General features: G+C 53.1%; 1 protein-coding gene across 1 annotated transcript; it reads left to right on the top strand.

Annotated features, from left to right (window-relative positions):
* The first annotated feature begins 1,694 nt into the window (after positions 1 to 1,694).
* LOC141476510 (guanylate-binding protein 1-like) lies at positions 1,695 to 13,078 on the top strand. The gene is made up of 11 exons (XM_074165202.1): positions 1,695 to 1,944; positions 2,035 to 2,162; positions 4,575 to 4,684; positions 4,992 to 5,194; positions 5,312 to 5,554; positions 5,855 to 6,135; positions 6,709 to 6,921; positions 7,047 to 7,149; positions 7,280 to 7,473; positions 7,624 to 7,734; positions 13,073 to 13,078. The coding sequence occupies exons 1-11, from the start codon at positions 1,752 to 1,754 to the stop codon at positions 13,076 to 13,078; spliced, it is 1,785 nt and encodes a 594-aa protein (XP_074021303.1). The 5' UTR covers positions 1,695 to 1,751.
* Positions 13,079 to 13,685: the final 607 nt, after the last annotated feature.

Here is a 13,685-nt window from a genome sequence, read left to right as displayed (position 1 = left end):
CATCGATCACCTCCATATTTTCCATGTGCCTCAGCAGATGTTCCAGGAGGATCTGCTCCATGATCTTGCCTGGCACAGAGGTGAGACTGACTGGCCTGTAGGTCCCAGGCTCTTCCTTTTTTCCCCTTTTTGAAAATGGGGGTTCTGTTTCCCGTTTTCCAGTCAGCAGGAATTTCAGCAGACTTAAACGACTTTTCAAATATCATGGAAAGCCGCTTAGCAGGTAAGTCCAGGTAAACATCCACAGCCTGTCCCTCATCCACCCATCAGACTCTGTCATAGAAGGAGTTCAGGTTCTTGTTCTGTCAATTACTAAACCATCTTTATGTTGCCTGCTCCGAGTGTTTGTGCTGAGCTGCTGGCTTTCACTTTCGTCTCTCTGACTCACTCTCATTTCCAGGAACAGGAGGAGAGGGTCTGGCCGAGGGCACAGGAACAAAGGCTGGAGAGGACCCAGACTGCAGCAAAGCTATTACAGCACAGGGCAGGTGACAAGACAACGGTGAGTGCTTTCCCCTGATGCCTCCTTCCCACCCCGTGCAAGCAGCCCTGGACACTGGGGCTGTGAATGACTCCTCCTGACCCCAGAGGGTGACAGGGAACCCGGCGGGTGGGAGGAGGAAGAGGTGGAAAGGTTTGCTCGGGCTCTGGGATGGAGCAAGGGGAGTGGGTGTCTGGGAGCGAGTGGTTAACCCCCCCATGGCTTTGCATGCAAGTGAGGACTCGCCAAAGCAGGGACCCTGCGCCTGAACCTTTCCTCTCCTCCCTCCTGTGCCGGGAGTGCCCGTGACATGGGGGGCAGGCTCGTGTCCCCCAGCGGCCATCCCCTTGATGTCCCTGGAAGAGGGCAGGGCTGGTGAGGTCCCCAGAGAGGGTTCAAAGCCCAGAAGTGGGCAGTATCCATGAAGCTCCCCGTTGCTGGAGCGAGTCCCGGGGTGTCTGGGAGGTTGCTGTGGGGCAGGTTCTGGGTCTGTGCATGGGATGAGCCGTTGTGCTGCCTCCAGGTCCGAGGGCTTTGCTGGAACCTGGGAGGGTTTGGGAGATGGTGGGGGCTGGTGGGGGTTTAACCCCAGCCACAACTAAGCCCCACACAGCCGCTGTATTGCTACCCCCTGCGGTGGGAGGGGGGAGAGAATTGGAAAGGAAATAGTGAGGAAAGTTGTGGGTTGCCATAAAATTGTTACAAATAACGGATTCTTGGAAAGATAAAACGCCGTGACTCCAAACTCCCCTCCAACCCCCCCTTCCTTCTTCTTCCCCCAGCTTTACGTTGCTGAGCGTGACGTCATACGGTCTGGAATAGCCCCTTGGTCACTTGGGGTCAGCTCTCCTGGCTCCGTCCCCTCCCAGCTTCTTGCCCACCCCCAGCCTACTCGCTGCTGAGGTGTGTGAGGAGCAGAAAAGGCCTCGGGGCTGTGCAAGCGCTGCTCAGCAATAATGAAAATATCCCTCTGTTTTTAACACTGTTTTCATCACAAATCCGGGGTGCTGGAGTGGGGGGAGGGCGTCACTCACGAATGCACGGCTGGAGGAAAGGAGAGATGGAAGCCTTGCACGGGCTTGTGTGCAGCATGCGTAGCCCCTCAGCTCTCCTTTCCTTGGTGCTGGTGTGAGCATTTGATGCAAAACGTTGTAGCTTGGAAAATGCAGTGGGATGCTAATGAGTGTCCCCCTTTGGACTGTGGGGTGTCCCCAGCTCGTTAACCAGCCCGTCTCGCCCTCTCCTCTGCAGACTGCCTTTGCTGTCAGCAATGGCATCTGAAATCCACATGCCGGCGCCCATCTGCCTCATTGAGAACAGCCCGAGGAATGGGCTGGTGTTTCAGCAGGAGGCCCTGCAGGTGCTGTCAGAGATCACCCAGCCTGTGGTGGTGGTGGCCATCACAGGGCTGTACCGCACTGGCAAGTCCTACCTCATGAACAGGCTGGCTCGTCAGAGGAAAGGTGAGGGAGGTCCCACCCCGGAGGGCCAAGGGACCTGGCTTCTCCTACTCTGTCTTTAACACTGGTCAGGCCCTTGCGTCCTCCCCACAGGTTTCTCCCTGGGCTCCGGCGTGCAGTCCCACACCAAAGGGATCTGGATGTGGTGTGTACCTCACCCGTGCAAGCCTGGACACACTCTGGTGCTGCTGGACACGGAAGGACTGGGCGACGTGGAGAAGGTGCGGAAGGAGCAGCAGCTGCCTTGGTGCATTCCCAGCACTTTGTCACCAAAGTGACCAGAGTCCAGGGGTTCCCAGCACCTAGGGTGACCTTCAGCCTGTGTGCTGGGAAGAGCAAAGGCCAAGGGAAAGGAGGCTGGAGTAGACAAGGTGCCAAATCCCTCTGCTTTTCTGAGTAAGAGCAGCAGAAGAGGAAAGAGGAGCTCAGGGAGCTCTTTGGTCATGAAATGGTCAAGTTTTCAATTCTTAGTGAGGTAAGGAAGGGGGTTAGCAAAACCTCCACCTTGGCCTTCCGGAGGGCGGACTTTAGCCTGTTCAGAGCCCTGGTTGGGAGGGTCCCTTGGGAGATAATCCTGCGGGGCAAAGGGGTCCAGGAAGGCTGGACGCTCTTCGCAAAGGAAATCCGAAAGGCCCAGGAGCAGGCTGTCCCCACGAGGCGCAAAATTAAAGGGCGGGGAAAATGGCCGGCCTGGTTGAACAAAGAGCTCTGGATGGGACTTCGGGAAAACAGGAGGGTTTACCACCTTTGGATGAAGCGACAAGCAACTCAGGAGGAGTACAGAGATCTTGTTAGGTTCTACAGAGAAAAAATTAGGAAGGCAAAAGCCCAGCTGGAACTCAACCTGGCCATTAATATAAGGGACAACAAAAGAAGTTTTTATAAATACATGAACAAAAAGAGAGTCAGGGAGAATCTCCATCCCTTCCTGGATGAGGGGGGGAACATTGCGACCAAGGACGAGGAGAAGGCTGAGATACTTGATGCCGCCTTTGCCTCCATCTTCAATAGTCGGACCAGCTATCCCCAGGGTGTTCAGCCTCCTGAGCTGGAAGATAAGGATGGAGAGCAGAACAACCCCCCCGTAATCCAGGAGGAAGTAGTTAATGATCTGGTTCTGCACCTGGACACGCATAAGTCTATGGGGCCGGATGGGATTCACCCAAGGGTACTCAGGGAGCTGGCGGGAGAGCTCACCAAGCCTCTCTCCATTATCTATCAACAATCCTGGTCAACAGGAGAGGTACCAGATGACTGGAGGGTGGCCAGTGTGACGCCCATCTACAAGAAGGGCCAGAAGGAGGATCCGGGAAACTATAGGCCTGTCAGCCCGACCTCGGTACCGGGAAAGATCATAGAGAGGATCATCTTGAGTGAGCTCTCACGGCAAGTGCAGGGCAGCCGAGGGATCAGGGCCAGCCAGCATGGGTTTATGAAAGGGAGGTCCTGCTTAACCAACTTGATCTCTTTCTATGACCATGTGACCCGCCTTCTCGATGCGGGGAAGGCTGTGGACGTTGTCTACCTGGACTTTCGTAAGGCCTTTGACACCGTCCCCCACAGCGTTCTCCTGGAGAAGCTGGCGAATCATGGCATAGACAAGTGTACTCTTCACTGGGTAAAAAACTGGCTGAAAGGAGGTTGTAGAGAGGTGGGTGTTGGCCTCTTCTCCCAAGTGAATAATGACAGGACCAGAGGAAGTGGTCTGAAGTTGGGGCAGGGGAGGTTTAGATTAGATATTAGGAAGAATTACTTTACTGAGGGAGTGGTCAGGCACTGGAACAGCCTGCCCAGGGAGGTGGTGGAGTCGCCATCCCTGGAGGTATTCAAGAAACGTGTAGACGTGGCACTTCAGGGCATGCTCTAGTGCCTGAGATTGTTGGGTTGTGTCTGTTTGTGGGTGGGTGTGGTGTGTTTTGTGGTGTTTTTTGTTTTGTTTATTTTTTTTTTTTTTGGTTGGACTCGATGATCTCAAATGTCCCTTCCAACCATGAATATTCTGTGATTCCGTGATTGCTAGAGGTGTGTGGGACATCTCTCTTCTGAGGAAGGGCTGAGCATCTTGGGTCTTTTTAGTCTGGAGAAGAGAAGGCTGAGGGGGTTTCTGATCAACACCTATAAATGCTTAAAGGGTGGGTGTCAGGAGGCTGGGGCCAGTCTTTTTCCAGTGGTGCCCAGTGACAGGACAAGAGGGAACGGGCACAAACTTGTACATAAGAAGTTCCATCTAAACATGAGGAGGAACTTCTTCACTTTGAGGGTGGCAGAGCCCTGGACCAGGCTGCCCAGAGAGGTGGTGGAGTCTCCGTCTCTAGAGACGTTCAAAACCCACCTGGACAAGTTCCTGTGCAACCTGTTCTACGAGGACCTGCTTTGGCAGGAGGGTTGGACTAGATGATCTCCAGAGGTCCCTTCCAACCCCATATCATTCTGTGATTCTGTGATTCTGTGAGGTGAGGTGAGCTTGAGCCCACCTGGAGAAAGGGGTGGTGATGGCGTGGGGAGTCTCTCAGTCTCTCCAAAACCTGGTCTTGCCATGGCCTGTTGGAAAGGGGCATTCAGGGTCTGGGCATGTGGGGCTTTGCTCATACTTAGTGGGTCTTGTTGATAAGAGCCAAGGGTTGTTCCTCCAGGGTGACACCAAGAACGACACCTGGATCTTTGTGCTCACCGTACTGCTCTCCAGCACCCTGATCTACAACAGCAGAGGCACCATTGACCAGCAAGCCATGGACCAGCTGCAGTATCCTTGGTGGGACAGCAGCACCAGGGATGGGCTCCTCTCCCGGTGTGCTGGGCGAGGGGTTGACACATCCTAGTTCCTCAAACAGCCTTCTGGTGGTGCCCATGGATGTGCTTTGTGTCCTTAGGAGTGCCACGCTGGGGACCTCTGGGCTGAGGGCTTTTCTCCCGCTTCCTTCTGGTGGTTCCAGGCTGTTCTCTGTCCCCGCAGAGTCTCCTCTCTTGCCCATGCCGTGCTGAGTGGTTGCAGGATGGCCATGCCCCTGCATTCAGAGCTGAGGTCCCTGCTTCCTTAGCCAGCTCCCCAGCTATGTGATGAAGCTGACTGAGCAGGTCAAGTTGAAAGCAGCACCCGGGCAGAGTGAAGAGGAGCAGGAGGATTCAGAAAAAGTTGCCCCCTTCTTCCCGGCTTTTGTCTGGACGGTGCGGGATTTCACCCTGCAGCTGGAGGTGGATGGGAAGGAAATCTCTGAGGACGAATACTTGGAAACCGCACTGAAGTTGAAGGATGGTAAGGGAATGGTGCTGTGCTGCTGGAGACATCCAGCCCCAGACACAGCAGCGTTTCATTGTCAGTCAACAACAGCCCGAGCCTGGGGAACTTGCTCCACGTCCTCTTGCCCCACAGGTAGCAGCTCCGAGATCCAAGGCTACAACCAGCCCCGGGAATGCATCCGCCAGTTCTTTCGGGATCGCAAGTGCTTTGTTTTTGACCAGCCAGCCCACAAGAGGGACCTGGTGCGCTTGGAGGAGCTTCAGGACGATGAGATCGATCCTGAATTCCAGCAGCAGGTGGAGAAATTCTGCAGCCACATCTGGGAAAAATCCCCACCTAAGACCATCCCTGGTGGCCGCATCTTAACAGGGACCTGTGAGTACTGCTGTCCAGAGGGCTGGATGGCCAGCAGCAATTGGGACTGCGTCTGGGGAAGGATCAAATGCCGAGTCAAATGATGCAGGTGGGGAAAGGGAGAGGCTTTCTGCTGGCTGCCCTCCCTGCCTCTGGATTTGGAGCTCCTGGATGTTTCAGGTGGGGTGGGAAAGAGTTAAGAAAAGAAGTTGAGGAAGGCTGTGGCCGGGAGGCAGCAGGGATATGGCAGGAGCCAGGGCCGAGGGGGAGCCAGCATTTTGTTCTGGCTGCAGATCTCTCATCCTTGGTCTTCCTTGGCAGTGCTGGGCAAACTGGCAGAGACCTACGTGGAGACCATCCAGAGCGGGGCGGTGCCGTGCCTGGAGAGTGCGGTGCTGGCCCTGGCAAAGATTGAGAACGCAGCGGCAGTGAAAGAGGCTGTGACGTTGTACCGGGATCTGATGGAGCAGCAGGCGAAGCTGCCGACGGAGACGGTTCAGGAGCTCCTGGATCTGCACAGCCAGTGCGAGCGGGAGACACTGGAGCTGTTCCAGAAACGGGTGTTCGAGGATGACATCTGCTCTTTCCAGGCAGATCTTACAGTAGGTGGTCCCCAGCCCAGCCAGGAGTCCCCCCCGGGACACCGCCATCCCCTGAGCTTTGGGGAGTAGCATGGTCCTGGGGGGACAGGGCTCTCCCTGCCTCCTGCCAGAGGACACTGCTGTGCCCTCTCCAGAGGAGACTCGGTCCCAACGCCTGCTCGCAGCCTTCTCAGACTGTCAGTTGTCCCTGCTGCCCTGCCTCTTCTCCCTAGGTTCAAAAGCTGGGCCGCAAAGGGGACGAGGCTCAGCCCTGCCCGCTCTCTTCCTGCAGCCCACATGTGTCTCTGCCCTGGCTGGAAGCCTGTAGCCTCCCACGCTTCCCCTGTCCTGCTAAGTCTTGTCCCCGTGTTTTTGAAGCCCATGGTCCCTGGCGTGCTCTCTGCTCCTGGGCACCTTGCTCCAGAGATGTCCGTGGGTGCAGAATGGCCTCCCCATCTGTCACCTCCCAGCCGATTACCCCACAGACTGGAGATCCCAGTTGCCATGTCAACAGGGATGATTTTTGCCCAGCATGAGAGCGGTGGCCGCAGCTCAGCCTGGGCTGATGCCTTCCCTCTGCATCTTTCTGGACAGCACCAGGTGGAGGAGATCAAGGACAAGTTCCTCAGGGACAACGAGCAGGCGTCCCGTGACAAGTGCGAGGCTGCTCTCAGGGACCTCTTCCAATATATGGACAGAAAACTCAGTGGTGGTGTCTACAGTGTGCCAGGGGGCTACGAGCTGTTCAAAGGAGACCAGCAGGCACTGGTGGAGAAATATGAGGAAGTGCCTGGCAAGGGGGTGATGGTAGGAACAAGAGCAGCTCCCCTTTAGGGGGAGAGGCTCCATGTCCCATCCCCTTCCCCCAGAAACCATTTTCCCCTGAGCTGCTCTTTCTGTCCTTGACTCCTCTTCTACCTGTGGCCCTACAGGCTGACGCTGTCCTGCAGGAGTTCCTCCAAAGCAGAGAGGCTCTGGGAAAAAACATCCTCAACATAGACCTGGCCCTGGCAGAAAAGGACAAGGAGCTGAAAAGTAAGTTCTGGGCAGGAGAAATGTCACTGCCTGTCAAGGGCCAAGCTCGGTGGTGGGAGACCCCAGTACTCCTTGGGTGCCTGTGGGCTCAGCTCCTGCCCTTGCAGCACCTCTGTTTCTCTGTCCCCAGGTGTGCAAGACCAGTACGAGAGAGATAAGCAGGAGTGGGAGGCCCGGGCGAAGAAGGAGGCTGAAGAAAAGCAGAAGTTGCAGGACCAGGTACGCAGCTTGGAAGAGGAAGTGCTTCGGCTGAGAAAGAAACAGGAGGATGACTCTAAGAAGCAGCGTGAGGAGCACCCAAAGACGGGCAGTCGTAAACCAAAGGTACCAAATGGGAGAGGGCAGGTGTCACGATGTGGCTAGTAGGCAGGAATGCAAAGGGGTCCCAGCTAGGTCCCTTCCACTGCCTCTTGTCTCTGTGCCCCTCTCACTGCACACACCATGCCCTTGCTGACAACCTGACTGTCTTCACAGAAAGAGCGCGGCAATTTCAAGGACGGCTCCGGTGATAAAGGCAGCTCCTTTAGACCAGGGCCGGAACATGGCAACCGCTGGAACAATGCTCAGAACTTGATGGCCTTAGCGGTACCAATAGTGTTATTAGTGGCAATGGTGGTATTTCGTGTTAAATTGTGATTTCCAATACTTTCTTCATAACCCCTGAAGTAACACGGTGATAGAGGTGTGTAGTGTCCCTACCTAGAATTCTGTTAAACTTTGAAAGCCTTTCCTGCAAGATGCTTGCCACAGAGTATGGAAGTGACCGCCCCGTTCCCTTGTACCGCACGATCTAGTGCTTTCACGTAGGTCTCCTCCAGGAGAAGATGTTCTCCTCTTCCCTCCCAGAGCACCTGGTCCATCTGAAGGCCCAGGGAACACCTAAAGCCAGGGTGGCCTGGGTCACAGAAAGGCCAACAGGCAGGTCTGGGAGCATTTTGCCATGCTCAGGACATGTCACTGGGGGATGTTACACACCTCTTCCAGAGACCTCCTCACCAGGGCTGTGGGAAACTTGCCAGAGAGAGCCGTGAGCCCACTGGCTGACATCCTGGGCTCACACTTACTGCAGCTGTGGGAAGTAGCACCGAGGTGGTGAGTCAAGCAGGAATCCAGGTGGTGAGCCCTCCCTGGTTTGCTTGGCATCGGTCCTGGGCAGAGTGACCCAGAGGAGAGAGCCCGTGACCCAGGGATCGGTGGATGAAAGCCACCCTCTGCAATGAACCCACCCTGGTCCTTAGCAAGGCTCTTCTCACTTTGAAGCTGTGAGAACGTTCTGGCCATAGGGCTGTCCTGCTCTCTGCTCACTCACCCATCTCCGTGCTGCTCCCCCTTTGCTCTCTTCAGAGCAAGAGACCCCCAAGTGCCGCTCCCCGAGGGTGTCTGGGGTGATACAGCAAGAGATGGCTGTAGAGGGTTCGTGGGAGGTGTGTGTCCCATTGCACTGCTCTTGGCTGGGACAGAGTGAATGTTCTCCTCAGGTGCCGGTGTGGTTCTGTGTTTTGGATTTGCTGATGAGCCCTCCCTGTTTTAGCTGTCACTGAGCAGTGCCTGCACAGCATCGAGACCTTTGCTGTTTCTCTCCCACGGGCGAGCAGGCTGGGGGTGGGCAAGAAGCTGGGAGGGGACAGAGCCAGGACAACTCAAAGCGATATCCCAGACCTCGTGCCCCCGTGCTCAAGCAATAAAAGGTGGGGGAAAGAGAGAGGGGGGGATGTTTGGAGTCACAAAGCCACCGCTACGCATGATGGAGCCCTGCTTTCCTGGAGATGGCTGAACACCTGCCTTCCGACGGGAAGGAGCGGAGGGATTCCTTATTTTGCTTTGTTTGCGCAGGCAGCTTTTGCTTTACCTATTAAACTGTCTTTATCTCGACCTCTGAGTTGTCTCACTTTTACCCTTCCCGTTCTCTCCTCCATCCCCAGGTGGTGTGGGGCTTTGGTGCCTGCCGGGGTCACCCCACGTCACTCGTGGACAAAGGGCTTTCCCTCTTCCTACAAGTACAGTTTCAGTGGTTTCATCAGGATGTATTTCAAAATGACAAACATTTTGTTCAGTGTCAAGACAAACCTCTTGGGCCTTAATGGTGTTACTTTCACAAACAAATCCTGGTTGTTCCCACACAGCACACGCGTTCACATCAATGGTTTGCCGTTTGTTCCATGTTCTTGGGCCATACTCTGGGTTCTAAGGGTCAGAGCAGAGTTCCAGTGGACTTAATCCCGGCGCAGTGACTGGGTATATGGTGGGTGCCGCAGCATTGCGCGTTGTTAAAACAAAAGCTGTGGCTTTACTGTCAGTGGGGTCATAAGCGAACGTAAGCAAATACCACCAAGACTGGAAATCCTTTTCCAAGGGTTGCATTATCCCAGATTACCTTTCGATCTTGGTGGGCAAGGTGCCCTCATTGCCTTCCCTTAGAAGTGCTGCTGTGGTAGGTTGCACCCAGAGCTGGGAAACATGTATGGCGCAGACTGCACTATAGTTATCATATCGGTTAGCACAAATAATAGCAGTTATCACTCCTCAGAGAAGGATGAGCAAACTCCAGTAGTTAACCCTATCTCCAGGGGAGGTGTGCCGGTATCATTGCCGCTATCATTCCTGGAAAGGGAAAACAACACGAGTCTCGGCAGAGTTTTTTTTAAGGGATGACCCCTGAGTGGCTCAACTTGTTTAACTGCTTGGACTAAAGACAAAAGTCCCTCTTCCCACTTGGAATACCTCTCTTCTGTCTCTTTAAATGCAGTCGAGCTAAACATTTAAGGCCTTTTTGGCCTGGTCTAGAATAGATTGCAATTAATACCGTGTTCTGCAAAACCCCATTCTGATATAATAGGGTCACGGGAGTGTACAGGCCCCAGTGACTGGTATGTTTTTAATTCTTCCGGCTTTGACCGACTCTTCATGTTCTGACTTCCATTTCCACGGTTTTCCCTCACGTAGAAGTGAGTACAGCAGACGAGCAATGATAGAAAATCCAGGTACGGGTTTCCTCCAGTACCTAGTACCCATAAGCTGTTGAATTCTTTCCCGGACTGGGGCACTGCAATTGTCCTGGTTTCCTTAGAGTGTCTGGTGGAATTGCTGCACTACCTGCAATCTAAGAAGTATCTAAAAATTTTACTTCTCTACTTGGTCCCTGGCATTTTTCAGGTGGAAACCCACCTTCTGCCACACTGCTGCTGCCGCTCTCCCCAGCCTTTCAGGGGAAGGTCCTCCGATCAGAATATCATCTACGTATTGGCAGGTTTCACATCCCGAGGAAGTGGCACTGTCTGTAAAAGTTCAGCAAGCGCAGCATGAACAACGGTGGGTGAACGTTTGTAGCCCTGTGGGAGTCTGGTAAAGGTATATTGTATACCCTCCCACGGAAAAGCCAGTTCCTCTTTACCCTCCTCCTGCAAGGGGACATAAAGACCATATCTCTGGCATCCAGCACTGCCATCCTTGGGTGTGCAGCTGCCTGTAGCGTGGCTGTTAAAGCTGTAATATTGGGTACTGTAGCCACTAGGGGTGATGTGTTGGCGTAACAATACACGATGGTATATTCTATGCTGATAATCCATTCTCAGATGCCATCTCCCATGTCATTTTCAGACTAGCCAGACGGGTGAATAATACAGAGGGTGAGGAAATAACGTGCTGTTTTTCTAAGTCTGCTATTGCATCTGAAATTCCATTTTGTGCTGCAGCAGCAATCGGATCCTGCCGTATCTGGTAATTCTGGGCTGCGCAGAGTGCATGCACTGAAGACTCCCGATTTCTACCGAGGGTGGGGTTGGTTCTTTTACCAAAGGACCACACATTGCAGTCCCGCAGGCACCAGTTTTCTCCAGTCAAAACATCAAGCCCCAGAATATTTTCATTGCGCTTTTTAACCCCAAAGCGAGCAGACAACATGCGCTCCTCTCCCGGAAGACATCAACTATTTTTTGTGGTTTGGCAAAACCCACTTCCTCTGTTTAACCTGGTGAGTTTAACTCTCCGCTGTGGGGGTCACGTACCCAGCTTCTTGGCATCCTGTTGTGTTAGCATTGCAATGCGTGCTCCCGTATCTCTTAGAAATGTCACCAGTTGTCATGAAGGACCAACTGGAACAGAACATAAGCTCCTCCTTCATTTAGTGGCTTTAATTTTGAATAATCTGCCGTGGCAGATATCGGGGTATCACAGGATTCTCTGCATGTGTGCATGGCCTGTATGCAGACGGCTTTCATGACAGCAGTGGAGAGCTCGCTTAGGGAATGGATGGGAGTTATGGAAGGTTCACCTCGTTCCAAGGCATCTATTCCCCCAGCCCAGTAGACTACCCTGCTGGTGACAAAATGGACCTCATTCACCGGGTCAGTTCCTGGGTTTAAGAAAACTCCTGGACCTCAAAAACCGTTTGCTTTGTCTTCACTCAGACGCTGCTGCTCGGGCGGCCACAAATATTCAGTTTCAGTTTCACCTCTTTCTGCCGTATTCCTCTTGTAAATTTGGGTTTATTTTATTTATTTATTTGGGCTGGAGCCTATTTCTCCAGCCTGTCGAGGCCCCTCTGGACGGCAGGACAACCCTCTGGTGTATCAGCCACTCCTCCCAGTTTGGTGTCATCAGCAGCCGTGCTGAGGGAACACTCTGCCCCATCATCAGGATCATTCATGAGGGTTTTGAGCAGGATTGGACCCAGCGTCGATCCTTGGGTACACTGCTAGTTAGTGGCTTCCAACCAGACTTCGCGTCACTGATCACCACCCTCTGGGCCCAGACTTTCAACCACTTCTCAGTCCACCTCGTTGTCTGCTCATCCAGCCCAGACTTCAACAGCTTCTCTAGGAGCATCTTAGGGCAGACAGTGTCAAAAGCCTGGCAGAAATCCAGGCAGACAGTAACCACTGCTCTCCCCTTGTCTACAAAGGCAATCGTTTAATTGGAGAGGGTTGTCGGGTCAGTCAAGCAGGACTTTCCCTTGGTCAATCCGTGATGACTACGCCGATGATTTTCTTGCTGTTCCTGTGCCTGGAAATGGTTTCCAGGATTCGCTGTTCCATCGTGTTCTCATGGATCAAGGTGAGGCTGACTGGTCTGTACATCCCCGGGTCCTCCTTCTTGCCCTTCTTGAGGACAGGACTGACATTTGATTTCCTCCAGACTTTGGGCGCTTCTCCAGTCCCAAGCCCCCAAGAGGGGCCTTGCAGTGACATCTGCCAGCTCCCTCAGCGCCCATGGGAGCATCCCATCAGGGCCCATGGACTTCCCTATGTTCTGTTTGATTGGGTGTTCCCTGACCAGATCCTCTTTTACCAAGGTCACGTCTTCCTTCCCACCCCCAGCAATTTCCCTGGCTGCAAGTGCATGAGTGAGGATACTGATCTGCAGGATGCATGCACTGGAGGAGGAAAGCACCATAACTAGCATGAGAAACGGGACAGTCTTTCTTAAGCAAAGAACTCCCTGGAAAGAGAGGCCTGAGCATTTGTGGGGAAGGAAATTCATGCTGTTTTTATTTCTACACATGTATTTTTACAAACAAGATTACAGCAAGAATTTACATTACATTTGGAGTTAATTCACCTTCCTAATTAAATTAAACCTGCAAGATTTGAATAGTGACTACACTCGCAGGCTACATTTTGCTCAGGTAAAGCAATTTCCATATTTTGCTTTATGAGAAAATAGGAATCCCACTCCCGTCTATCTTAGATCATCTACAAATTCAAAAAACTGTGTTTCTGTATCAGGAAACTCATGTCCAGAGAAAGATCTGTGATTTGATAAAAAGGAAGAAAAAATCATAAATTCATAAATTGGATACTATGTGCCCTTCCCTCGATCCCTGGGACCTGGCCAGTCATGTCATTGAAGAAGTTTATCACTTGGTCCCTTCTTGAATCGATGCTGGCTATGCCTGATGATTTTTTTGTTGTTCAATCGTTTCCAGGATTAACTGTTCCATTGTCTTCCAAGGGATAAGATGAGGCTGAGCAGCCTGTGGTTCCCAGTTTGGCTGTGTCATTGGTGCCTACTTGGAAGAGCAGCAGGGAGTAACAGCCCAAGGGCTGGAATAGCTTCAGCAGCCCCTCAGCAAAGCGCCTGTTGATCAAGGCAGGAAGAAGGAGCTTTTTAGAAGCTACCAGAGGTGAATAGCAGCTTGTTGGGGGTCAAGGAATCCTGTGGCTCTCCTTATCTGGCACCCCCAGCTTCCCCATAGGGTACCCACGAGTCCCCCGGAGATCTTAGACAAAGCCCCTATTCCAAAACATTTCCAGGACAGTGTTGAGCAAAGCCCTGAGGAACTTGGTGGGAATTCCGGCCCTCTCCGGAAGGAAACAGGAGACCTGGCCACCCAGGATATGGATAAGGTTGAGCTACTGAACAACTTTTTTGCCTCAGTCTTCACCGGCAACGGCTCTAACCTCACTGCCCAAGTCACGGAAGGCAAATCAGGGGCTCTGCAAATGAAGAACCGCCCACAGTAGGAGAAGAGCAGGTTCGAGACCTCTTAAGGAACCTGAAGGTGCATAAATCCATGGGACCTGACGAAATCCATCCAC

The sequence above is a fragment of the Numenius arquata genome, chromosome 37 (genome assembly GCF_964106895.1).
Source record: "Numenius arquata chromosome 37, bNumArq3.hap1.1, whole genome shotgun sequence".
NCBI classification, from domain to species: domain Eukaryota; kingdom Metazoa; phylum Chordata; class Aves; order Charadriiformes; family Scolopacidae; genus Numenius; species Numenius arquata.
This window is presented reverse-complemented; position numbering and strand designations above follow the sequence as displayed.

Bases quoted from the DNA above. Each gene is read 5' to 3' on its own strand.
- LOC141476510 (XM_074165202.1), top strand. From the start codon at position 1,752: ATGGCATCTGAAATCCACATGCCGGCGCCCATCTGCCTCATTGAGAAC. The intron at 6,136-6,708 runs GTAGGTGGTCCC...CTTTCTGGACAG, and splicing joins CTTTCCAGGCAGATCTTACA to CACCAGGTGGAGGAGATCAA. The intron at 7,150-7,279 runs GTAAGTTCTGGG...CTCTGTCCCCAG, and splicing joins AAAGGACAAGGAGCTGAAAA to GTGTGCAAGACCAGTACGAG.